We start from the raw sequence: 26,482 nt of genomic DNA, 5'->3' as shown, positions 1-26,482 counted from the left end.
AGCTTTGATACGTCAGAACAAAACCAGGTAAATGAAAAGGTGGATTATAAGTACAGCAATTAAAACTGCAATGAGGAGTTTAGAACTGAGATGAGGAGGAATTACTTCTCGCAGAGGGTGGTGAACATGTGGAACTCGTGCCCCATAGTACGGTGGAGTTTGGATCATTAAATGGTTTCAATGAGATAGATATATTTCTTCTTAAAAAAGGGGTTAAAGGGACATGGGGAACAGGTAGGGAGATGGATTTGAGACCAGGAAGGGGTCAGCCATGATCTGATTGAATGGCGGAGCAGGCTCTAAGGGCTGAATTGTCTACTTCTGCTCCTAATTCCTATGTTCCTATATATCCAAGTTATTTTTGGGAACTGCCATGACAAATAGACTGCAGCTCCCAAATAGTGTGAAGATTTTTCTCAAACCATTTACGAGAATGTGCTTTCTGATGTTTATCCAGACCCTCTTGCAGACTGAATAATTTAGCGTTCCATTCATTGCTGTAATACAGCACGTTTCATGACTTAACCAGTTCAATGGAGGGAAAGAGGGAGAAAGGAGAAAGAAAGGAAAGAAAATTAAAGGGAAAAGGGCATGAATGGAAAGACAATGAAACCTCTAAATTAATAAGGGATTTAGATTCTCATCTTTAAGTTCCACAATTTCATTTTAGATATAACTATTTCCACAAGCTCATGATAACAGCAAAAGCCAGGGATGTATCATTGCTCAAGTCCCTTAGAATGTCATAGCTAGATTGCCCATAGCAGAAATGTCAAATTCCGAACTCTTAGTGAGGAAGAAGAACGGGCTAGATTTTGCAGTGCCACTTGTAGTGATTCCTCATCACTATTGGATATCTGAGGACCCCTGCAAATTCTGAAGCACATGCAGTACATGGCACTAATCTGTTGACAAGGCTGCTGTTGTTGTCTGGCATACTGACCTTTACCTTGCAGAGGCTGAGCATCAACTCTCAGACACTCCAATCATTAGGTAGTATAGAACTTGAGTATTGCTGAAAAAAAGAGACACTTTGTCGAAGCTTTTCATCTTGCATTGATCAGAACAATTCATAAGAAAACCAACGTAAGGGAAAACAACATATTTATACTGGATGAGAAGGGAGTGCTGACTGAGTGATTTCAGTGCCGGCGTGATGCTCAGTATGTAGGCTGCATGTCCCAACGGCTGGCAGACTGCATCAAACAGAATATCCCTTCCGCTGTTCACAATGGGAAGGTTCAGACCGTACCCAACCAGCCTGTGCTTGCAAAACTCAAAACACATTAGATGTGCTTTAGTGATTGGGCAACATTTGCTAAACAATCCTCAGTGTGCGAAGAATTACACTGACAATCAGTTTAAGATTGTCAGTTGGGCTCACAGCGCGGTGCATGTACAGGAAGCTACATATATTAATATACAGGATCCTGTTGTTTGCAGACAGAAAGAACATGTAGACACATTGCTCCTATTTCAGCGAAACAAAATTAGTGACATCCAGTCGCTGGTTCACGCCTCATGGCAATGCCTTAACCAGAGTCAAGCTGCCTGTTTGAAATTGCAAACAATGCTCGACAGTTAACTGTCAGTCACCATCAACTGGTGCAATTGCTATGGCAACACCAGTCCATTTGCCAACCAATCATAACAGTATAAAATTGTTGTTTCCCCTACATTGGTATTCTTGCAAATTGTCCTGTGAATGCAAGATGAAAACTTTGACAAAACGTCTCTTCTCTCAGACATCTCTTTATACCTTCCCCTCGACCTGAAATTCTCAGTTCTGAAGAACAATCATATTGGATCCAAAACAGAAACTCTGTCCCCCCCCTCCCCTCCCCTCCCCCCCACAGATGCTGCCAGACCTGAGTTTTGCCAGCCCTTCCTGTTTTTTATTTTCGATCTCCAGCATCTACAAGTGTTTTTCTTTTAAAGCTGATACAAAAGTGGGGGTGGGCCAAATAACACTACTCCCAAGTCTTTGCCACTTCAATGCCAGGTAAGGAACATGTGAAAGTTTGAGTTAATTGCCAACTAATTTCAAATAATGAGACTGGAAAATTTTGCCCCCAGTACTTTTAGGCTTGGGAAGCCTCCTCATGAATACCTGAGGAGGGGGCCTGCACCATTTTAAGAGTCAAGACAGACTGATTTTAACATTCAACACACAGCCTTTTTAAATTTTGGCAGATCTCACAAAATCTATGATTTCTCAGCGTGATCTAGCAGATTTTCCAAATATGATGTTTTTGAAAAGGATTTCTGATCACAATCATTCTAACTGTTGTCAAATTAATTATTTCCACTAAGGTGAGGTTTTCCAATGGCTTTTTACTGTAGCATCCTTTTCGCTCTCACTATTTGTGGCGCGGTGACTTTAAGCTTTGGGAGGAATCCTCCCCCCCAGGCAGTTGAAATTCGCGGTACTGGGATCGCCGTGCTGAGATTTGTTCAATGTTCAGTGGCGACCAAATTCCAGGTGACCGTTTTTGACATATTACCTAACCAGAGACCTCATTAACAGCCATGGCACAGCCCAGTTACTTCAGCATTCTCTCAGGTACCTGAACCTTCCACGGCAAATCCCATCACCACTGAATAGAGCCAGAAGTCACGGAACAGCTTCTGCAGCCTGGGCTTAGCATCTTTGATTGGAGGCAGTCGTCTTGTCAGCTGTAAAAATAGAGGTCACATAACTAGCAGCTCCATGAAACATTTCAACACGCAGGTCGTTTTGTTTGCTTTTATTTTTTTTTAAAATACATTTAGAGTACCCAATTATTTATTTTTTTCCAATTAAGGGGCAATTTAGCGTGGCCAATTCACCTAAGCTGCACATCTTTGGGTTGTGGGGGTGAGACCCACGCAGACACGGGGAGAATGTGCAAACTCCACACGGACAGTGACCCAGGGCCGAGATTCGAACCCGGGTCCTCAGCGCCGCAGTCCCAGTGCTAACCACTGTGCCACATGCCACCCCCACGTAGGCCATTTTGAAAGTCTTCATTCAGGAGGTCTGAAACTAGTCTGGAGAGTGGGGCAATGGCCAAACGGTAAAGCAGATTTTTTGTTTAAAAAAAGGAAGTGCAAGTCAATTATTGCCCGACTTGATTTGCTCCGAGTCCTTGGATGCTGCTGGAGTATCAATTTTGATGGCCTTCAATTAACTTCCACGGGCAAGCAGGCAGAGATCAAAGTTCAAGCTGTGATTCCAACATTATCTCCCGCCTCGTGCCCCATCTCAAATTCGGAAAAAGGTAAAATCCCAATTTAAAATAATAAGGCGTTTTGGTGAGGGGTGGGGGTCACATCCAGCATCACAAAATGCAGATAAGTCTTGCATAAGAACAAACCATTTGGCTTTTTTCCTTCGTCCCTGTTTAATGATCCAGCTTCTCCCATAAATGCATCTGCGCTATTTTTATATCCCATCTTCTATCCACTTTCTGGCCACAGAAGTTTCTCCCAAACACCTTATTGGATTTATTGGGAACTTTTTTTTTTTACAAATATATTTATTGAGGTTTTACATTTTAGAGAATAATGCTTCAGAATTACAAAGTTACAAAATAATACATCACCATGAGCAAGAAGAAGAAAACGGCGTAACCTACATGAGTACAGAATGGAGCAGGAGAACATCACAACTGTCTCGATATAATTATTAGACAAAACTAGATACTCCTATAGCCCCACCAAAGACAGAGGGAGGAGCAAGATAAAGTTATAAACACAGGATAAAATGGTGTACACCTTCCCAGACTGCAAGCAACACAGGAAATCAGGAGAAACGTCCCGGGGTGTGATCAGGCGCACACTAACATACAAAGGTGTCAATGACCTATCCGAACAACGGGACGCCCGTTGACAGTGGCGGGATGGAAGGATGCCATTGGCCAAAGGTGAGCTGCCTCCACTGGTGCAAAACACACTGTACGGGCCGGGGGCAGGAAATCCCGCCCAACATCCATGAGGACTATCACAGCCTCCTCTACTTGGAAATCAAACCCATCTGCACCCATGCAGGAGCTAAGAAGGGATTCATCATACCATCCTTACTAAAAACAAAGAAAAGACACCGAAACCCCAATTCTAATGGGAGTTACATACTTGCCGCACAACCCAACTTAACTCCAAGCCAGGCCCACAGCAGAACTAAATCATTTCTGACAATTATGGCAAGAGGACCGGTAATAGCATGTTCAGATTATAATCAAATCTCCAGGGACTCACGCTGGAGAAAAAGGAAAGAAATGAAAAATGAAAATGAAAATCGCTTGTCACAAGTAGGCTTCAAATGAAGTTACTGTGAAAAGCCCCTAGTCGCCACATTCCGCCGCCTGTTCGGGGAGGCTGGTACAGGAATTGAACCGTGCTGCTGGCCTGCCGTGGTCTGCTTTCAAAGCCAGCGATTTAGGACTAGAGCGAGTAGAACTAACCCAACGGATCGTCTAATAGTATCACAATAAAGAAGGAGAGAGACCCAATGGAGCATCAGACCTTCAGAGCCTCCCAAGAGAAAAAGAACAAGCAGAAATACCAAAGGGATTAGGATCCATCCTATACCACACACGTTCCTACCGCCCACCAACGAAGAGAACAGGGCATCAACCAAAACACAAGGAACAACCCCCTCGACCTCCAACACACCCCAGAATCCCATAGCACAGCCGCACCCACACCATTCCAATCCCAGAGAAAGACCCAAGGAGTGAACGCCCAGACTAAATCAAAGCAACCACCATTGCAGAAAGGATACCCAGAGCAGCATGCCTCCCAACGACCAACCATATCTACTTGCCCCACCTGCTCTAATAATTCACATCGAGCTCCAATCAATCAAGAGAGGAGCAAAGAGAGAAACCCAATCGAAGAGGGAGAGAAAAAAACTCAGCCCGAAGGAAGAGCGAGAGGAACCCAGTCCTCCCCAGGATAAAAAAAAGTCTGGCCAGGCCATCAAAAGATAAAGACAAGGATTCTTAAATTAAATAACGTAAATAAATCCAAAAGAGAAACCTCTACCCCTACCGTGCCCGAACCCCACCCCCCCCACCCCACCCACCACACACACAAGCGACACAGGCCAACGTGGCCACATTTTGCACCCCCTGCAGGAAGAAAAAAGATAGCAACAATATTCAACAAATTGATGACCATGAAGCAACGTCCAGGATAACAGAAAAATCGCAGTGCCAACTGCAGGATAAAGACATCTTCCATGTTGCACGAGAGGGCAAAGTATAAAATGCAGGATCAATGATTGAAGCGCAGGGCACGATCACTTTCACTGTGACGTCTCACCGGAGCACAGGTCCACAGTCTAGACCCCGGGGTGGGGCGGGGGGGCGGACAATGCAGGACCAGTGATTGGCAGGCCTAGCCGGCAGGCTCAAAGACAGGATACGCTGTGCTCCATCAATCTGATTCAGCCAACCTCTAAATCCAGACTCCCAAAGCATGGCAGCCTATTCTCGAACTGAACCGGGAAATAGTCTTCCACCTCTCAGTGGAAGGCTCAGGGGCACATCCTGCCTGGTCCCAATCCCCCAAACCAATCAGGACAGACGATACACCACGTAAGCAGGGTCTCGACGACATGGTGGCGGGCCCTCACCAAGGAACGTGTTCTTTCGATTACAAGATCCTCCTTGTGTGCCACCCTCTTAAAATGCCCCGCGAATCTTCGAAGTGAGCTCTGACAACCTGCACCACTGAGCTGAGATTTCAGCCGAGACAGCATTTTCACTAGTGATCATAACGCGATGGACACAGCACCGCCAAGGAAACAGCCCGCTCAGCTGCGACTGCACCACTGCAAGCTGGGCCCCACCTCAGCCCAGTCCCACCGCCACGAACAAACAAGGATATTAACATTTCATCTCGGCTCTTCCTCGCAGGAAAAAACCAATCAGGAACTCCCAGGGACGTAGCACAAGTCACGTGGCCCAAATTAAAGACAAATATGAAGTGAGCACCAGGAGATAACATATTAAAAGCAGAGTCGGAGGTTGTGAAAACGCGACCGCTCCTGCGCTCATCATGTGAAACCCCCCCCTCCCCAATTAGGAACTCGCTTATATGACTCACTCCTAGTTTTGAATTCCCCCACAAGTAGGAACATTTTCTCTATGTATACCCTATCAAATCCTTTCACAATTTTGAAGACCTCTCTTTGGCCACTTTACTAGGGAAAACATGTGCTTTCCTAGGTGAGCAGTGCCAATTTCTCCTTCCACCTACACAATCAAGAGTGCACAGTAATGAAGGGGCAGCATGGTAGCACAGTTGCTTCACAGCTCCGGAGTCCCAGGTTCGATTCCCGGCTTGTGCCGAATCTGCGCGTTCTCCCCGTGTCTGCGCGAGTTTCCTCCGGTTTCCTCCCAGTCCAAAGGTGTGCAGGTTAGGTGGATTGGTCATGCTAAATTGCCCTTAGTGTCCAAAAAAAAGAGGTTGGGTGGGGTACTGGGATAGGTTGGAAGCTTAAGTGGGGTGCTCTTTCAAAGTTGCCGGTACAGGCTCAATGGGCCGACTGGCCTCCTTCTGCACTGTAAATTTGACGATTCTACAAGGGCTTATCTCCTGTGGGATCTGTGGCAACAAGAGCAAATCTGTGCCAGTAGCACGGTCCAGAGGGCAGTGATCAGAGGTTGATTTATCATGTCTTCCCCTCCGACGCACTGATAACAAAGCTGGCTAAACACAGGGTTATTTCTGTGGCACGTTGAAAAGTAACCTTTGACCCAACCATCTTCTCTATCAATCAGCCCACTTTATATGTGCCAGGTCGGCCGCCTTGCAGGGACTGGCAGAATGAGTTGCCTTTGTGTTTAATTCACTGCCATTTCTCCTCGAGGAACATTAATCTTGAAGTCGGCTCTCCTCTTCAAGCGGATTTTTGTCTGTCTCTCTCTGACGTTGTTTGTTTATCTTTGCTGCTCTCTGTTTTCTTCTCCTGTTTGATCATGCATCCACCAATCCTTACACAATTCTGCTATCCCTCCCCCAGGCACATAATTTGGTTCTTCACATGTCCCCACTGCCATCTCGAGTTACTTTGCACTATTAATCCTCTTGTCTTTTAATCTTTCTCGTCTTCCACTTATCGCAGACTTTCATTTAATTCTTCTCCTCTCCCTGCCTCCGTACTGGATTAAAACCTGTTAAGTCACCAATTATTCTCGGCTGAATGGAAGGACTGTTTCTCTTTCCACAAATGCTGAGTATAAACTGTTTTTATTATAATGAATTGACTCCTTAGGCGCGAAGAAAGGAGTTTGGCGTTTTAAAACCATTGCTGTACATTCTTTAAAAACACACACCTAAAAAGACTAGTTAAGAAAGACAAGTTCAATTGTCTTAACCTATTTCATAGAATCATGGAATTTAGTGCAGAAGGAGGCCATTCGGCCCATCGAGTCTGTACCGGCCCTTGGAAAGAGCACCCTAATTAAGTCCACACCTCCATCATATCCGCAAAACCCAGTAACCCCACCTAACCTTTCTGGACACTAAGGGGCAATTTAGCATGGCTGGTCCACCTAACCTTCACATCTTTGGGCTGTGGAAGGAAAGTGAAGCAGCCGGACAAAACCCACGTGGGTGAGTGGACCTAGGTGGAATGTTTGGAGGATTGGTGCATAGTTGATGGGCCGAATGGCCTCCTTCTGCCCTGTAGGGATTCAATCTTCCTGTTGCTACCATTTCGGAATCACTTCTGCTTTCAATCTAACGGTGTCTCCACGCCACAAGCAAGGCTGTGCCGGCCTTGTAACATGAACAATATGCTGTGATGTTCTTCCAATTGGATTTCACTGCGTTAGATTAATGTGGAAAGATTTTGTTGCAGTGTTTGAAGTGCATGCATTCCAGAAGTGAAATGTTACAATAGATGTAGCTACTTCACGTATTTTACTTCTGCCAACTTAATACAGTGGCTTAAAGCAGACACTATAAACACTTTTTTCTGGGCGCACTCCAAGATAATGAAAACATTTGATAAACGGTAGCCTTGAAACCAGTGCTGAGCAATCAGCCCTGTGACTGAATTAAAACACCATTGAAATGAAAATCACTCATTGTCACAAGTATTCCGGCGCCTGTTCGGGGAGGCTGGTACGGGAATTGAACCGTGCTGCTGGCCTGCCTTGGTCTGCTTTAAAAGCCAGCGATTTAGCTCAGTGTGCTAAACCGTGAGGTTACATGTCTTTAATTGTTTTTTTTAATATCAGAACAACAACCTTGTCATCTTTCCTGATGCCATTTGTCCGCTGGCTGTTTACCCAAGCGCAGTGGGGGGGTGGGGGCTGGCGAGCTGTTCGACTGCAGGGCACATCACAACAGAGCTCAACCCGGTCCTCACCCGACGCCCCAATGCAGAACCATCTGGCAGGAGTAGGAACCGTGCTGGCCAACACCCAGCCGAGTCATTCTGCACTATTATGCTCAAGTAAAAAATTGTACATCAGGACACCTCCATGCCAACTTGAAATGATTGATTGGAATAGTCTGACCCAATGATGGGATTACATGTCCTGGAGTGTTTGATTTCAGCTTGTTTACCTTTTCATGAATCAATGGCACAGGGGAACTGGGTCAGATCTTTAAGAGCAGAGATTTTGAAAAACACACAGCCAGTTGATTTCATCAGCGCAAGATTGTTTTTCTACATAGTGCCTGCAGGTAAGCCCATTGAAGCTTTTAAATCAAGACCACTTTATTTAAAGTGATAAATAAAAATGCAAACAGTGGCAATACTTAATCGAGCGGTCTGTGCACTTTATTGGAACCAGCGTCCGCATTTCACATAAAGGACGGATTCTGAAAAGCGCACGATTGGGATTTCAAACCCGTTTAACATTTTTAAAAATAAATTTAGAGTACCAAATCATTTTTTCCAATTAAGGGGCAATTTAGCGTGGCCAATCCACCTACCCTGCACATCATTTGGGTTGTGGGGGTGAAATCCACGCAGACACGGGGAGAATGTGCAAACTCCACACTGACAGTGACCCCAGGGCCGGGTCTTGAACCAGTGTCCTCGACGCTGTGAGGCTGCAGTGCTAACCACTGCACCACCATGCCGCACGCCCTCCGTTTAACATTTGTGAGCAGAATTAGATTCCCAAGCTTTCATGCGCCCCGTTTTATAAATAAAGAATTACGAGAAGCTTTGGACAATAAGATTTTTAAAAGAATCCTAACACGATTTCCAAGTTTCCATTTTATTTTGGGAGGTGTGGATCAGAAGTGGCCCTTTCTAGGCAGCAAGTTCTATGTAACTACAGTCCTCAGGGTTGTTGATCTAATACCCATCTGTGGGATTTTTTTTTTTAAATGCCAGTAGCGATTCAACTCGCAAGTGAACAAGAATAAAATTATTTTTGAAATTGCTTTGAAAATATTTATTTTTCACTACAAATAGCACACACAAGCCTAGGCAGCAGCCAAACAATGCATTCTAAAGCACTGCCATCTTGCAACAATGCCAAGCTATATTCAACCAAGCTGTGTTTTTAAGGGTATGCTTGCTTGGAGGATGAAAGCTTCCAAAACAAATTTTGCCTATAAACTAACAATCACGTGAAAACCTCCAGCTCTTCCCTTTGAAAGAAGCAACGTCAGAAGAGATCAGAAGGAAATTAATAGTTTTTCCTTTCTCTTTAATACAGTTTGGAATATGTAAAAGGTGACAGTGGTTAGCACTGCTGCCTCACAGTGCCAGGGTCCCGGTTTCAATTCCGACCTTGGGTAGCTGTCTGTGTGTAGTTTGCACCTTCTCCGCGTGTCTGCGTGGGTTTCCTCCGGGTGTTCCGGTTTCCTCACGTGGGTTTCCTCCGGGTGTTCCGGTTTCCTCCCACAGTCCAAAGATGTGCAGGTTAGGTGGGCTGGCCGTGCTAAATTGCCCCTTAGTGACCAGGGTAGGGTTCTCCTTCAGGGGGTTGGTGCAGACGCGATGGGCCCAATGGCCTCTTTCTGCACTGTAGGGATTCTATAACACGGAATTATTTATGGCTCCTTATTTGTCCAGTTTCAATTAGTCACTGTTTTACAAATATATGAGGGGCAATCGGATAAAAAGCGTGACACACATCAGGTGTCGACTGAGTTGTAGCAGTCTCAAGTCGGAGTCAGAAAGTTGCCCCCACTGCAGAGCTTCAGCACAAAGATCAAAGCCAACATCCCAGGCCAGTGCCAAGGGATTGCCGCAGACACGATTTTTTTTTTTAATAAACATTTTATTGAGGTATTTTTGGTATAGAAACAACAACAAAATAGACAAGATACATGAAACCATAAACATAGTGCAAAAACCGTTCACCTTTCGTACAGGTTATCCCACGACTCTAACTTAAATCACCCCCTCCCCGCCCCCCTCCCCCCCACCCCCCGGTCTGCTGACAATGAATTTTCCGCAAGGCCGTCGACAAACGGTTGCCACCTCCGGGCGAACCCTAACAGTGAACCTCTCAAGGCGAACTTAATTTTCTCCATACAGAGAAAGCTAGCCATGTCCGATAGCCAGGTCTCTGACTTCGGGGGCTTTGAGCACTGCCATGCTAACAGCATCCTTTTCCGAGCTACCGGGGAAGCAAAGGCCAGAACATCTGCCTCTTTCTCCTCCTGGATTCCCGGATCTTCCGACACCCCGAAAATCGCCACCCTTGTTTTTAAAACCTTGGACATGACATCCGCAAACCCCTGCCAAAATCCCCGAAGCTTTGGACATGTCCAAAACATATGGACATGGTTCGCTGGTCTTCCCGCGCATTTTGTGCACCTGTACTCCACCCCAAAGAATCTGCTCATCCGGGCCACTATCATGTGAGCCCGGTGCACAACCTTAAATTGTATCAGGCTGAGCCTGGCACATGTTGCAGTCGCGTTGACTCTACTCAACGCGTCTGTCCATAAACCATCCTCTATCTCACCTCCCAGCTCCTCCTCCCACTTACGCTTCAGCTCCTCGGTCTGCGTCCCCTCCGACCCCATAAGCTCCTTATAGATGTCCGAGACGGACTTCTGGTGGCGTGGGCGAGCAGGGCGGTCGCAGCAACAAGAGCTCCCGCCGGTGGCCGCGATTCACGACGATTTTGGGGAAATCCCCGAGTCTTCACGCACCCCCCCGACTATCGTCGGGCTTTGGGGCCGTCACGAGCAGCCAGCGGGGCCGGTTTAAAAACCGGCGAAGAACCCCGTGCGGGTGTCGGGCGGCGGGAGCTGAGGCGCTAGGCCCAGCACGGCGTCGAGGTCAGAGCAGCGGGGGCAGAGCTACGAGGAGGCAGAGGCGGCAGGCCCGAGGCCAGGGCACTATGCAGGGAGGGTGCTACACGTCGGATGGCTCCCACCTAGGAGGAAGAAAGAAGGTTGAAGCCTGGTCCCAGGGGAGCTCTGGGTGAATGCAGAGGAGAAAGAAAGAAGGTTTAAGGAAGTTTGGTAAAAGTTTTCTTTTCTCTCCCCTTTTTTTTTCAAAAAAAGAATAAGTCAGATTGACGAAGGACAGGAGAGTGAAGGGGGAGAGAGGAGAAAAGAAAGAAGATAAAAAACAATAAGCCGCTAAAGGATGCGAAGAGCAGCGTCAAAGAAAGGAGGAAACGCGGGTTCGCCGCTGAAGGAGAAGACGAGCAAAAGTGTTGACAGGATGGCGGAAGCCGAACAGCAAGGCGGGGCCGCACTACTTACGGTGGAGAAGATGACCGAGGTGATGGTGGGGGAGCTGGAAAAACAGTTTGCGAGGCACATGGAGGCCTTGAGGAAGGAGACGGCGGTCGTGTTGAAGTCAGTCATTGGTGGAGGAGGCAATCGGCCCAGTGAGGGTGGCGGTGGCAAAGGCATCGGCCGAGGTGAGAGAGCAGGGCGAGAAGATGAAGGAAGTGGTGGAGGCCATGTCACGACACAGCGACCAGGTCACCTCGATGGGGGACGAGCTGCGGAGGGTGATGGAGGTTAACACAGGACTCCGAGCAAAGCTCGAAGACTTGGAAAACCGCTCAAGGCGGCACAATTTGAGAATTGTGGGCTTGCCCGAAGGGACAGAGGGCCCAAGGCCAACGCAATACTTCGCTAAGAAGTTGGCGGAGCTGATGGGGGAGGGTGAGAACCCCACCCTGTACGAGCTAGACCGAGCCCATCGGTCATTAAGGCCGAAGCCCAAAGTGAACGAGCCGCCAAGGGCAGTAATTATCTGCTTCCATAAGTTTTGCATGAAGGAGAAGGTATGAAGCTGGGCGAAGCAGAAGCGTGAGGTGCTGTGGGATGGTACTACGGTTCGGATCTACCAGGACCTGACGGTGGAGTTGGCAAAAAGACGAGCGGCGTTTGGGCGAGTGAAGGCAGCTTTGTACAAGGGGGTGCGATTTGGTATGGTGTACCCGGCGAAGTTGAGAGTAACATATAAAACCAAAGACTTTTATTTTGAGACAGCGGAGGCGGCTGAGGCGTTCGTGAGGGCAGAAGGCTTGGGACAGACGTGAAGAGCGGAACTGGAAGAAAGACTGTGGACTGTGTTTGAGCAGCTGGAAAATGTATAAATGTTACAACTTTCTTTTTACTGATTTGTATTGCAATTTACTTCTCTTTGCATTGTTACAGAGTTCAAGTTAATGGCATTCTGTGTTGCGACGGTTAAATGTTATGTTAGTGAATTGTAGGGGTTGGATTGTTGGGTTTGTTTTGGTGTTTCTTTCTCTGGGACTGGGTGGAAGGGGGAGAGAGATCTTGGCGGGGGGAGCCACCCGCGCAAGCTAACTAAAGACAGTAAGAAGTCTTACAACACCAGGTTAAAGTCCAACAGGTTTGTTTCAAACACTAGCTTTCGGAGCACTGCTCCTTCCTCAGGTGAATGAAGAGGTGTGTTCCAGAAACATATATATAGACAAATTCAAAGATTGAATTGTCTCAAGCCAGGACAGTTGGTAGGATTTCGCAAGCCCAGGCCAGATGGTGGGGGATGAATGTAATGTGACATGAATCCCAGGTCCCAGTTGAGGCCGCACACATGCGTGCGGAACTTGGCTATAAGTTTCTGCTCGGCGATTCTGCGTTGTTGCGCGTCCTAAAGGCTTGAGACAATTCACACCTCTTTAACCTGGGGTTACCCCTCTCTCTGGATCTGTAAACACTTAATTAACTGCAAATGCTCGCATTCCAAGTATTGTCTTGCATCTTTGAATTTGTCTATAATTTGTTTCTGGAACACACCTCTTCATTCACCTGAGGAAGGAGTGGTGCTCCGAAAGCTAGTGTTTGAAACAAACCTGTTGGACTTTAACTTGGTGTTGTAAGACTTCTCACTGTGCTCACCCCAGTCCAACGCCGGCATCTCCACATCATAACTAAAGTCAGTTAGTGAATGGGGGTGAGGTGAGAGGAGGGCTGCGGACCTTTAAAAGCACTTGTCTTTGCAGGGGCAGGCCAGTCGATTTCGGCGGGAGAATCAGCTGGTGAGTCAGTTTCAGCGGGAGCATTGCGGAAGTGGCTGCTGGGAGGTAAGTCAACCTTTAAAAGCACTTGTCTTTGCAGGGGCAGGCCAGTCGATTTCGGCGGGAGTGGAGCTGGCTGGTTAGTCAATTTCAACAGGAGCTGAGAATTTTTCTTTTTTTTTTAAATTAGTTTTTTAGGCGGGAACAGGAAGTCGACCCGCGGACGTCTGGGAAGACCCTCACCAATAAATTCTGGTGGAGAGGAAACCCGAGACACTACACGTGTAGTGTCTCCCACCCGCCCTCCTCCTCTAACCTAATAATAAAACCCATTGGTCTGAGGTAAGTACCATATTTTATTATATTATTATTATTTTTTATAAAAATTTAATTTAGTTGTTAGCCAGATCTTGGTAGAAAGTAAGAGGAATGGCAGGGAAGGGAGTGCAATGTTCCTCCTGCAGGATGTTTGAGGTGAGGGATGCCGTTAGTGTCCCTGCTGATTTTACCTGCAGGAAGTGCTGCCATCTCCAGCTCCTCCAAGACCGAGTTAGGGAACTGGAGCTGGAGTTGGAAGAACTTCGGATCATTCGGGAGGCAGAAGGGGTCATAGATAGCAGCTTCAGGGAATTAGTTACACCAAAGATTGGAGATAGGTGGGTAACTGTAAGAGGGACTGGGAAAAAGCAGTCAGTGCAGGGATCCCCTGCGGTCGATCCCCTGAGAAACAAGTATACCGCTTTGGATACTTGTGGGGGGGGGGGACCATGGGGTACGGGCCTCTGGCACGGAGTCTGTCCCTGTTGCTCAGAAGGGAAGGGGGGAGAGGAGCAGAGCATTAGTAAATTGGGGACTCTATAGTCAGGGGCACAGATAGGAGATTTTGGGGGAGCGTGAGAGACTCACGTTTGGTATGTTGCATCCCAGGTGCAAGGGTACGTGATGTCTCGGATCGTGTTTTCCGGGTCCTTAGGGGGGAGGGGGAGCAGCCCCAAGTCGTGGTCCACATTGGCACTAACGACATAGGTAGGAAAGGGGACAAGGATGTCAGGCAGGCTTTCAGGGAGCTAGGATGGAAGCTCAGAACTAGAACAAACAGAGTTGTTATCTCTGGGTTGTTGCCCGTGCCACGTGATAGTGAGATGAGGAATAGGGAGAGAGAGCATTTAAACACGTGGCTACAGGGATCGTGCAGGCGGGAGGGATTCAGATTTCTGGATAACTGGGGCTCTTTCTGGGGAAGGTGGGACCTCTACAGACAGGATGGTCTACATCTGAACCTGAGGGGCACAAATATCCTGGGGGGGAGATTTGTTAGTGCTCTTTGGTGGGGTTTAAACTAATGCAGCAGGGGCATGGGAACCTGGATTGTAGTTTTAGGGTAAGGGAGAATGACAGTATAGAGGTTAGGAGCACAGATTTGACGTCGCAGGAGGGGGCCAGTGTTCAGGTAGGTGGTTTAAAGTGTGTCTACTTCAATGCCAGGAGTATACGAAATAAGGTAGGGGAACTGGCAGCATGGGTTGGTACCTGGGACTTCGATGTTGTGGCCATTTCGGAGACATGGATAGAGCAGGGACAGGAATGGATGTTGCAGGTTCCGGGGTTTAGGTGTTTTAGTAAGCTCAGAGAAGGAGGGAAAAGAGGGGGAGGTGTGGCGCTGCTAGTCAAGAGCAGTATTACGGTGGCGGAGAGGATGCTAGATGGGGACTCATCTTCCGAGGTAGTATGGGCTGAGGTTAGAAACATGAAAGGAGAGGTCACACTGTTGGGAGTCTTCTATAGGACTCCAAATAGTTCTAGGGATGTAGAGGAAAGGATGGCGAGGATGATCCTGGATAAGAGTGAAAGTAACAGGGTAGTTATTATGGGAGACTTTAACTTTCCAAATATTGACTGGAAAAGATATAGCTCGAGTACATTAGATGGGTCGTTTTTTGTACGGTGTGTGCAGGAGGGTTTCCTGACACAATATGTTGACAGGCCAACAAGAGGCGAGGCCACGTTGGATTTGGTTTTGGGTAATGAACCAGGCCAGGTGTTGGATTTGGAGGTAGGAGAGCACTTTGGGGACAGTGACCACAATTCGGTGACGTTTACGTTAATGATGGAAAGGGATAAGTATACACTGCAGGGCAAGAGTTATAGCTGGGGGAAGGGCAATTATGATGCCATTAGACGTGACTTGGGGGGGATAAGGTGGAGAAGTAGGCTGCAAGTGTTGGGCACACTGGATAAGTGGGGCTTGTTCAAGGATCAGCTACTGCGTGTTCTTGATAAGTATGTACCGGTCAGACAGGGAGGAAGGCGTTGAGCGAGGGAACCGTGGTTTACCAAGGAAGTGGAATCTCTTGTTAAGAGGAAGAAGGAGGCCTATGTGAAGATGAAGTGTGAAGTTTCGGTTGGGGCGATGGATAGTTACAAGGTAGCAAGGAAGGATCTAAAGAGAGAGCTAAGACGAGCAAGGAGGGGACATGAGAAGTATTTGGCAGGAAGGATCAAGGAAAACCCAAAAGCTTTCTATAGGTATGTCAGGAATAAGCGAATGACTAGGGATAGAGTAGGACCAGTCAAGGACAGGGATGGGAAATTGTGTGTGGAGTCTGAAGAGATAGGCGAGATACTAAATGAATATTTTTCGTCAGTATTCACTCAGGAAAAAGATAATGTTGTGGAGGAGAATGCTGAGCCCCAGGCTAATAGAATAGATGGCATTGAGGTACGTAGGGAAGAGGTGTTGGCAATTCTGGACAGGCTGAAAATAGATAAGTCCCCGGGACCTGATAGGATTTATCCTAGGATTCTCTGGGAGGCCAGGGAAGAGATTGCTGGACCTTTGGCTTTGATTTTTATGTCATCATTGGCTACAGGAATAGTGCCAGAGGACTGGAGGACAGCAAATGTGGTCCCTTTGTTCAAAAAGGGGAGCAGAGACAACCCCGGCAACTATAGACCGGTGAGCCTCACGTCTGTAGTGGGTAAAGTCTTGGAGGGGATTATAAGAGACAAGATCTAGATAGGAATAATATGATCAGGGATAGTCAGCATGGCTTTGTGAAGGGTAGGTCATGCCTCACAAACCTTATTGAGTTCTTTGAGAAGGTGACTGAACAGGTAGACGAGGGTAGAGCAGTTGATGTGGTGTATATGGATTTCAGCAAAGTGTTTGATAAGGTTCCCCACGGTAGGCTATTGCAAAAAATACGGAGGCTGGGGATTGAGGGTGATTTAGAGATGTGGATCAGAAATTGGCTAGCTGAAAGAAGACAGAGGGTGGTGGTTGATGGGAAATGTTCAGAATGGAGTACAGTCACAAGTGGAGTACCACAAGGATCTGTTCTGGGGCCGTTGCTGTTTGTCATTTTTATCAATGACCTAGAGGAAGGCGCAGAAGGGTGGGTGAGTAAATTTGCAGACGATACTAAAGTCGGTGGTGTTGTCGATAGTGTGGAAGGATGTAGCAGGTTACAGAGGGATATAGATAAGCTGCAGAGCTGGGCTGAGAGGTGGCAAATGGAGTTTAATGTAGAGAAGTGTGAGGTGATTCACTTTGGAAGGAATAACAGGAATGCGGAATATTTGGCTAATGGTAAAGTTCTTGAAAGTGTGGATGAGCAGAGGGATCTAGGTGTCCATGTACATAGATCCCTGAAAGTTGCTACCCAGGTTGATAGGGTTGTGAAGAAGGCCTATGGAGTGTTGGCCCTTATTGGTAGAGGGATTGAGTTCCGGAGTCGGGAGGTCATGTTGCAGCTGTACAGAACTCTGGTACGGCCGCATTTGGAGTATTGCGTACAGTTCTGGTCACCGCATTATAGGAAGGACGTGGAGGCTTTGGAGCGGGTGCAGAGGAGATTTACCAGGATGTTGCCTGGTATGGAGGGAAAATCTTATGAGGAAAGGCTGATGGACTTGAGGTTGTTATCGTTGGAGAGAAGAAGGTTAAGAGGAGACTTAATAGAGGCATACAAAATGATCAGGGGGTTGGATAGGGTGGACAGTGAGAGCCTTCTCCCGTGGATGGATATGGCTGGCACGAGGGGACATAGCTTTAAACTGAGGGGTAATAGATATAGGACAGAGGTCAGAGGTAGGTTCTTTACGCAAAGAGTAGTGAGGCCGTGGAATGCCCTACCTGCTACAGTAGTGAACTCGCCAACATTGAGGGCATTTAGAAGTTTATTGGATAAACATATGGATGATAATGGCATAGTGTAGGTTAAATGGCTTTTGTTTCGGTGCAACATCGTGGGCCGAAGGGCCTGTACTGCGCTGTATTGTTCTATGTTCTATGTTGGCGCCTGGATAGCAGGCTTCAATGGGCCTATGAGGTGAGCGAGACGGGGGGGGTGTTGGGGGATGTTTTTGTAGGGGTGGATCTTGGGAGGGAGAGGAAGGGGTTCGGTGTTAACAATGGACAGGGGCGGGGCAGGCTTATGGGGCAGGACCCGGTGGTATGGTGATGGTGGATAAGAAAGGTGGGGGGGGGTGAGAGACCCCCAGTAAGGACAGTCACGTGGAACGTGAGAGGGCTAGGAGGTCCGCTCAAGAGGTCAAGGGTGCTTGCACATCTTAAAAGTTTGAAAGCCGATGTAGCAATGCTGCAGGAGACTCAATTGAGGGTGAAGGACCAGGTGAGACTTAAAAAGGACTGGGTTAGCCAAGCGTTTCACTCCGGATTTGATGGAAGGGCTCGAGGGGAAGCGGTGTTGGTCAGCAAAAGGGTATGCTTCCAGATGGAGAAGGTGGTGGCAGATCAGGGGGGTAGATATTTGATTGTGACAGGGGCACTGGAGGGGAGATTAGTAGCGCTGTTAAGTGTATACGGTCCCAATTGGGACGATGTGGGATTCGCGAGGAAGGTGTTTGGGGCCATTCTCGACTTGGACACGCATGAGCTGATTGTGGGGGGGGACTGGAACTTGGTGCAGGAGCCAAGGTTGGACAGATCACGGACGCGCTCGCTGGTCCCATCAGGGGGGGGGGGCGAAGGCGCTAGCTGGGCTAATGATGGAAATGGGAGGGATGGACCTTTGGGGGTTCCTGCACCCAAGGGAACGGGGGTACTCGTATTTCTCAGCAGTCCACAAGGTATACTCACGGATCAACTTTTTTGTGGTGGGGAAGGCTTTGCTGGCTGGAGTCAAGGGGTCGGAATACTCTGCAATTGCAGTGTCAGATCACGCTCCACATTGGGTGGATGTGGTGCTGGAGAAGGGGGTAGCGCAGAGACCGGGATGGAAACTGGATGTGGGGCTTTTGGGGAACCAAGTGTTCTGTGAGAAAATTGAAACGGTAATTAAGGAGTATGTAGGTTTTAATTGTACGGGTGAGGTGTCGAAGGCAGTCGTCTGGGAGGCTCTGAAGGCGGTGGTGAGGGGGGAGGTAATTTTGTTTAAGGCCAGGATGGACAAAGATGAGAGGTTGGAGCGGCAGAGGGTAATAGATGAGATGTTGGAGGTAGATAGGAGGTATGCAGAAGATGGGGACCCAGCAAAGCTGGAAAAGAGGAAGGAACGACAGGCGAGCTTCGACCGACTGGCCACCAGGAAGGCGGTGCGCCAACTGAGACGAGCAAGGGGTGCAGTTTATGAACATGGAGATAAGGCGGGGCAGTATGTTAGCAGGTCAGCTCCGGAGGGAGGCAGCGGCAAGGGAAATTCTTCAGGTGAGGGATAGGGCAGGGAAGTTGGTGGTGGCTCCAGTGCTGATTAACAAGGTTTCTGTGGAGTTTTATAAGAGGTTGTACAAGTCAGAGCCATCCGGGGGAGACCGTGAGATGCAGGAATTTCTAGATGGGTTGGAGTACCTGAGGCTAGGGGAGGGGGACAGGGCTACATTAGAAGGAGCAATAGTGGAGCAGGAGATAAAGGATGCGATTGGGAGGATGCAGTCAGGGAAGGTGGCAGGGCCAGATGGGTTTCCGGTGGAATATTATAAAAAATTCAAGGACAGGTTGGCACCCCTGATAGTGGGGATGTTTGAGGAGGCGATAGGGAAGGGGGTGTTGCCGCAAACCTTGGGGCAGGCATCGGTTTCACTGTTGCTAAAAAAAGATAAGGATCCGACGGAGTGTGGGTCATATCGGCCCATATTAGCACGGTAGCCTTGTGGATAGCACAATTGCTTCACAGCTCCAGGGTCCCAGGTTCGATTCCGAATGGGGTCACTGTCTGTGCAGAGTCTGCACATCCTCCCCGTGTGTGCGTGGGTTTCCTCCGGGTGCTCCGGTTTCCTCCCACAGTCCAAAGATGTGCAGGTTAGGTGGATTGGCCATGATAAATTGCCCTTAGTGTCCAAAATTGCCCTTAGTGTTGGGGTTACTGGGATATGGGGTTACTGGGTTATGGGGTTACTGGGTTATGGGGATAGGGTGGCGGTGTTGACCTTGGGTAGGGTGCTCTTTCCAAGAGCCGGTGCAGACTCGATGGGCGAATGGCCTCCTTCTGCACTGTAAATTCTATGATCGATGATCTAGATCACTTCTGAATGTGGATGCAAAAGTGTTGGCGAAGGTACTGGCGGGTAGACTGGAGGAGTGCCTCCCGAAGGTAATAGGGGAGGATCAGACGGGTTCGTGAAAGGGAGGCAGCTGTTTTCGAACATTAGGAGGGTTTTGAACGTCGTTATGACACCGGCGGAAGGGAAGGAAACAGAGGTAGTTGTGGCATTGGACGCCGAGAAGGCGTTTGATCGGGTAGAATGGGGGTACCTGATGGCAGTGCTGGAGCGGTTTGGGATTGGACCAAGGTTTGTGAACTGGGTAAAGCTATTATATAAGGAGCCGAAGGCGAGTGTCCACACAAACAATATCAGTTTGAGATGCTTTTCTCTCCACCGTGGGGGGGGGGGGGGGGGGGGGTGCCATTCCGTAGGGCAGGGACTCATTTTAGGTATCTGGGGGTGCAGGTTGCCCGGGAGTGGGGGAGGCTTCGCAGGTACAACATCACTAGTTTGGTGGGGAGAGTGAAAGGCGATCTGGCAAGGTGGGACGGCCTTCCTCTGTCACTGGCAGGTCGGGTACAGGCGGCTAAAATGAATGTGTTGCTGCAATTCCTGTTTATTTTTCAATGCCTACCGATTTTCCTGCCAAAGTCCTTTTTTCAGGGAGATTGAGGGAAGGATTACCTCATTCATATGGGGAGGAAGGTGGCCAGAGTGAGAAAGGTGCTGCTACAGAGGGGAAGACAGGCAGGAGGTCTGGGTCTCCCGAACCTGTTGTACTACTACTGGATGGCGAATGTGGAGAAGGTGCGGAGCTGGGTCAGAGGGGTTGATTCTCAGTGGGTCAGAATGGAGGAGAGTTTGTGCAGGGGGTCGGGGCTGAAGGCACTAGCAACAGCGCCGCTCCCGATAGCTCTGGGGAAATACTCAGGGTGTCCGGTAATAACAGCTTCATTGAAAATCTGGAGGCAGTTTCGCCAACACTTCGGGTGTTTTAGGGCTTAGGGTCCCTTGACCCTACCCCCCCAGTAGGGTCAAGGGAAATGCCGATTCGGGGGAACCACAGATTTGAGCCAGGGAGTGGGATGAAAGTTTTCGGAAATGGGAAGAGAGGGGGATTAAGACACTAAAAGATTTGTTTCTTCGGGGTCGGTTTGCAGGATTGAGGGAGCTGGAAGCGAAGTATGAGCTGGAGCAGGGAGAAGTGTTTAGGTACATGCAGATTCTGGATTTTGCCAGGAAGGAGATACAGAGCTTCCCAGAGGAACCGGCCTCCACATTGCTGGAGGAGGTGTTGACGACAAGGGGACTGGAGAAGGGGGCAGTGTCAGCGGTGTACGGAGCTATTTTGGAAGAGGATAAGGCACCACTGGAAGGGATCAAAGGCAAAGTGGGAGGAAGAGCTGGGAGAGGTTATAGAGGGGGTCTGGTGTGAGGTGCTCCGGAGAGTGAATGCCTCTACCTCATGTGCGAGGTTGGGGCTGATACAGCTGAAGGTGGTATATAGAGCGCAACTCACGAGGGCGAGGATGAGCCGATTTTTTGAAGTAGAGGATGTGTGCGAGTGTTGCGGGGGGGCGGGGGGGGGGGGGGGGGGGGGGGCCGTCCAAAGCTAGGGGAGTACTGGAAGGAGGTGTTTAGGGTAGTTTCCAAAGTGGTGCGTGTGAAACTGGACCCGGGTCCCCGGGAGGCCATATTCGGGGTGTCGGACCCAGCCAGGGTTGGAAACGGGAGCGGAGGCAGATATCATAGCCTTCGCCTCGTTGATCGCCCGAAGGCGGATCCTGCTGGGATGGAGAGCAGCCTCTACACCCAGTGCCCTTGCGTGGCGGGGGGGACCTGTTGGAATACTTGACCCTTGAGAAGGTTAAGTTCGAACTGAGGGGAAGCTCGCAGGGTTCTACAAGTCATGGGCACTATTTATTATGCACTTTCAAGAACTGGATAACATCGAACATTAGTTGGGGGGGGGGGGGGGGGGGGGGGGGGGGGGCTGTGTAGATTAAGGGTGACTCTGGGTAATCCCTGATTCCATTCTGTCATTTGTTTATGTCTACAAAATTATGAGGGGCATAGACAGAGTGGATAGTCAGAGGCTTTTCCCCGGGGTAGAGGGGTCAATTACTAGGGGGCATAGGTTTAAGGTGAGAGGGGCAAGGTTTAGAGTAGATGTACGAGGCAGGTTTTTTACGCAGAGGATAATGGGTGCCTGGGACTCACTACCGGAGGAGGTGGTGGAAGCAGGGACGATAGTGACATTTAAGGGGCATCTTGACAAATACATGAATAGGACGGGAATAGAGGGATACGGACCCCGGAAGTGTAGAAGATTGTAGTTTCGTCAGGCAGCATGGTCGGCACGGGCTTGGAGGGCCAAAGGGCCTGTTCCTATGCTGTACATTTCTTTGTTCTTTGTTATGTAAACATGCGGGCTGATGTTTGTGGGTTGGTGGGAGGATGGGATCGTTGTTATTGTTATGGGGATTGACATATCTTGCTGATTTATTGTTTATTGTTGATGTGTGTAAATGCGGGAGAAAATGTGAAAAAGGAGAATTTTTAAAAATATATTTTTAAAAATAGATGTCCGAGACGCTCCTCTCCCCTAACCACCCTCTAGAAATTACCCTGTCCTGAATCCCCCTCAGCGGTAGGAGCGGGAAGGTTGCCACCTGTTTACGAAGGAAGTCCCGCACCTGCAAGTATCTGAATTTGTTTCTCCTCGCCAGCCCAAACTTTTCCTCCAGCGCCCTCATAATCGGAAAGCTCCCCTCTATGAACACATCTCCCATCCTCTCAATCCCCGCTCTCCGCCATACCCGGAACACCTCACCCATACTCCCCGGGGCAAACCGATGATTATCACAAATTTGGGGGCCCAGACCGATGCTCCCTCTGCTCCCACATGCCGCCTCCACTGGCCCCATACTCTCAGGGCCGCCACCACCACGGGGCTGGTGGAGTACCGCGCCGGCGGGAGCAGCAGAGGCGCAGTTACCAACGCCCCCAGACTGGTGCCCTTACAAGCCGCCGCCTCCATACGCACCCACGCCGACCCCTCCCCCACCACCCACTTCCTGATCATGGCTATGTTAGCCGCCCAGTAATAATTGCAAAAATTTGGCAGCGCCAGCCTGTCCTCTCCCCGGCTCCGCTCGAGCATTACCTTCCTTACCCGCGGGGTCTTGCCCGCCCAGACGAAGCCCGCAATCACCCTGTTGACCCGCTTAAAAAAGGACCGCGGAATAAAAATCGGAATACAAATAGGAACCTCGGGAAGACCGTCATTTTCACCATCTGCACCCTCCCGGACAGCGACAACAGGAGCGCGTCCCATCTCCGGAAATCGTCCTTCATTTGGTCCACTAGCCGGGCCAGATTCAGTTTATGCAGCCGGTCCCATTCCCGCGCCACTTGGATGCCCAGGTACCTAAAACTACCCCCTATTGACCTAAACGGCAGCTCTCCCAGTCGTCCCTCCTGTCCCCTCGCCTGGACCGCAAACATCTCATTCTTATCCATATTTAGCTTATACCCCGGAAACCGGCCAAATTCCCCTAAAATCTTCATGATTTCCTCCATCCCCTCTACTGGGTTAGAAACGTACAGAAGCAGATCATCCGCATAGAGCAAAACGCTGTGCCCCCCCCCCCCCCCATTGGTCACCAACTGCCTACCCTTAACAAACCCCGTCTGGTCCTCCCCAATAACGTCCAGAACACAGTCCTCAATCCTGGAGGACAAGATTTTGGTCAGCAACTTGGCATCCACATTCAGCAGGGAGATCGGCCTGTAGGACCCACACAACTCCGGGTTCTTGTCCTGCTTAAGAATCAGTGAAATCGTGGCCTGTGACGTCGTCGGGGGCAGCACCCCTCTTTCCTTTCCCTCATTGAACATCCTCAACAACACAGGCACCAGTATCCCCGAGAACCTTTTATAAAACTCCACTGGGTACCCGTCCGGACCTGGGACCTTACCTGCCTGCACGGTCTTCAAGCCCTCCACTATCTCTTCCAGCCCAATTGGGCCCCCAGCCCTTCTACCCGCTCTCCGTCCACCGTTGGGAAATTCAGCCCCTCCAAGAAGCGCCTCATCCCCTCTGGCCCGGTAGGGGGTTCCGACCTGTACAGCTTAGTGTAGAAATCCCTAAACGCCTTATTCACCCCGACCGAATCACCAACCAGGTTCCCCTCACCGTCCTTTACTTTCCCTATCTCCCTGGCTGCCTCCCTCTTCCTAAACTGCTGTGCAAGTATTCTGCTGGTCTTCTCCCCATGTTCATAAATCGCCCCTCTCGCCTTTCTCAGCTGCCCCACCGCCCTCCCTGTCGTCAGCAAGCCAAACTCCGCCTGCAGCCTCCGTCGTTCCCTCAGGAGCCCTGCCTCTGGGGTCTCCGCATACCTCCTATCGATCTGTAATATCTCCTTTGCCAGTCTGTCCGTCTCTGCCCTGTCAACTTTCTCCTATGAGTCCGGATCGAGATCAGCTCCCCTCTGACCACCGCATTCAGTGCTTCCCAAACCACCGCTGCCGGTGTTTCCCCCGTGTCATTGACCTGCAGGTAGCTCTGAATGCAATTCCTCACCCGCTCGCACACCCCTTCATCCGCCAAGAGTCCCACATCCAACCTCCAGTGCGGGCGCTGGTTAACGTCTTTGCTAACCTGCAGGTCAACTCAGTGCGGTGCATGGTCTGAGACTGTGATCGCCGAATACCCCATGTCCACTACCCCAGCCAGAAAGACCTGCTCAAAATTAAAAAATCAATCAGGGAATACACTTTATGCATGTGTGAGTAGAAGGAGAACTCCTTCGCCCTCGGCTGCCCAAACCTTTATGGTTTCCCACTGACCATAATGTACCAGCCTCCAACATCCAAGACTATTCTACCCGCCTCAAACACCACCCGCTTATTGATCAGGATCGCGACCCCTCTAGTCTTTGAATCTAGTCCCGAATGAAACACCTGGCTGACCCAGCCTTTCCTCAGTCTAACCTGGTCCGTTACCTTAAGGTGCGTCTCCTACAACATCACCACGTCCGCCTTCAAGATGCGCGAACACACGTGCCCTTTTGACCCGCCCATTTAACCCTCGAACATTCCAGGTGATCAGCCTAGTTGCCCCCCACCTTCACCGATCAGTCATCCCCTTTTTTAGGCCCGCCACCAGCCTGTGCTCCGCACCTCCACCCATCCATCCCCAGGCAGCCCCCAACCTCCTCTGTCCCTCAGCCCAAGTCCCTCCCTTGCCAGCAGAACATTCATCCCCCCTCCCCCCCCCCAGCAACAACATCCTGTAACCCAATCCCTTTCTTAAACCAAACATATGCACACTCCCCACTGCTCTTCCAAGAGCTAGCTCGCCCAGCTAGCTTGGTGGCCCCCACCCCCGGCGCCAGAGTCTCCCACCTATTGTTCCCTCCCCCCCGCTCATGCAAACAAACTCCAACATCAAACAATCCCCACACAATTGCCCAAGCGAAAAACTAGCACAACTCAATCCCCCAACAGTGCAAATGAAAACCTAAAGTCACCCAGCTCCACCTCTGGTTCCAAGCAAATCGAGAATGTTTTTACAAAAACAGAGAAACAAAACAGAGAAAACAGAAACACGAACGTTGCAGCCGAGTTCAAAAGTTCTCAGTCCTTCGTCAGCCCTTTCTTTCTTGCAAAGTCCAACGCGTCCTCAGGCGACTCAAAGTAAAAGTGCTGATCCTCACGCGTGACCCAGAGATGGGCTGGGTATAACAGTCCAAACTTCACCTCTTTCTTGACAAGGATCGCCCTGATCTGATTGAAGCCTGCTCTCCGCCTGGCCACCTGCACACTCAGGTCTTGGTAAACCCGCAGGATGCTATTGGCCCACTTACAGTTCCGTGTCTGCTTGGCCCACTGCAGAACACGCTCCTTATCCGAGAACCTGTGGAATCTCACAACCATAGCCCTCGTGGGATCTCCCATTCGCGACTTCTTCACAGGTGCTCTGTGAGCCCTATCCACCTCCAAGGGCCGGGAGAATGCCCCATCCCCCAGCAGCTTCTCAAACATGCCTGCGAGGTATGCCCCAGCGTCCGTTCCTTTGGACCCCTCCGGGAGCCCGTCAATTCTTAGATTCGGCCGGCGGGGCCTATTCTCTAGGTCCTCCGCCTTCTCCAGAAGCTTCTTTTGCTGGTCCCTCAGCATCCCTACCTCCAGCTCCACCGCGGTCTGATGCTCCTCCTGCTCAGCCAGCGCCTTCTCCACCTTCTGGATCGCCCGATCCTGGGCGTCCAACCTGAGCTCCAGCCGCTCAATCAACGTTTTTATCGGGTCCAAGCAGTCCCGTTTCTGCGTAGCAAAGCCCTCCTGGATGACTTGCATCAGCTGCTCCATAGACTGCTGGGTCGACAAGCCAGAGGTTCGTCCCTCCGCCATGCTGTCCCCTGTTGCAACTACAGCCCAAGTCTTCTCTGTCTTCTTATTTCTGCCCTTACGAACACTTCTAGTCCTTTTCTCCATGCACCGAAGTGTGAATTCAGTTAAGAATTGCCACTGACATCAGTTTTACAATTCAAGTCCGTTAAAAGATCGGGGGAAAAGGTCCAAAAGTCCGACCAGAGCGGGGACCACCAAAT

The 26,482-nt window shown here is 49.5% G+C and overlaps 2 protein-coding genes across 4 annotated transcripts in view; one reads left to right on the top strand and one right to left on the bottom strand.

Annotated features, from left to right (window-relative positions):
* The window catches only part of pi4kab (phosphatidylinositol 4-kinase, catalytic, alpha b), a 345,324-nt gene that overhangs the window by 159,155 nt on the left and 159,687 nt on the right, over positions 1-26,482 (bottom strand). The window contains exon 20 of the mRNA XM_072473986.1: positions 2,568-2,676. Coding sequence (XP_072330087.1) covers positions 2,568-2,676 — 109 coding nt within the window. The remainder of the gene's footprint in view (positions 1-2,567; positions 2,677-26,482) is intronic.
* The window catches only part of serpind1 (serpin peptidase inhibitor, clade D (heparin cofactor), member 1), a 28,365-nt gene continuing 10,438 nt past the window's right edge, over positions 8,556-26,482 (top strand). Inside the window, exons 1-2 of one of the 3 annotated variants that reach the window (XM_072474207.1) lie at positions 8,574-8,682; positions 13,612-13,763. Coding sequence is in view for 1 of the 3 variants with exons in the window: in XM_072474116.1 (XP_072330217.1) it covers positions 8,577-8,682 (106 nt within the window). In the remaining 2 variants the exon portion in view is untranslated. Of the gene's footprint in view, positions 8,683-12,417; positions 12,525-13,611; positions 13,764-26,482 lie in introns of those variants that run through there. The other 2 variants (XM_072474116.1, XM_072474293.1) reach the window with 2 other exon arrangements.

This window comes from Scyliorhinus torazame, chromosome 1 (genome assembly GCF_047496885.1).
Source record: "Scyliorhinus torazame isolate Kashiwa2021f chromosome 1, sScyTor2.1, whole genome shotgun sequence".
In the NCBI taxonomy this organism is placed as follows: domain Eukaryota; kingdom Metazoa; phylum Chordata; class Chondrichthyes; order Carcharhiniformes; family Scyliorhinidae; genus Scyliorhinus; species Scyliorhinus torazame.
The sequence above is the reverse complement of the archived record's forward strand: the minus strand, read 5'-3'. Positions and strand labels throughout refer to the sequence as shown.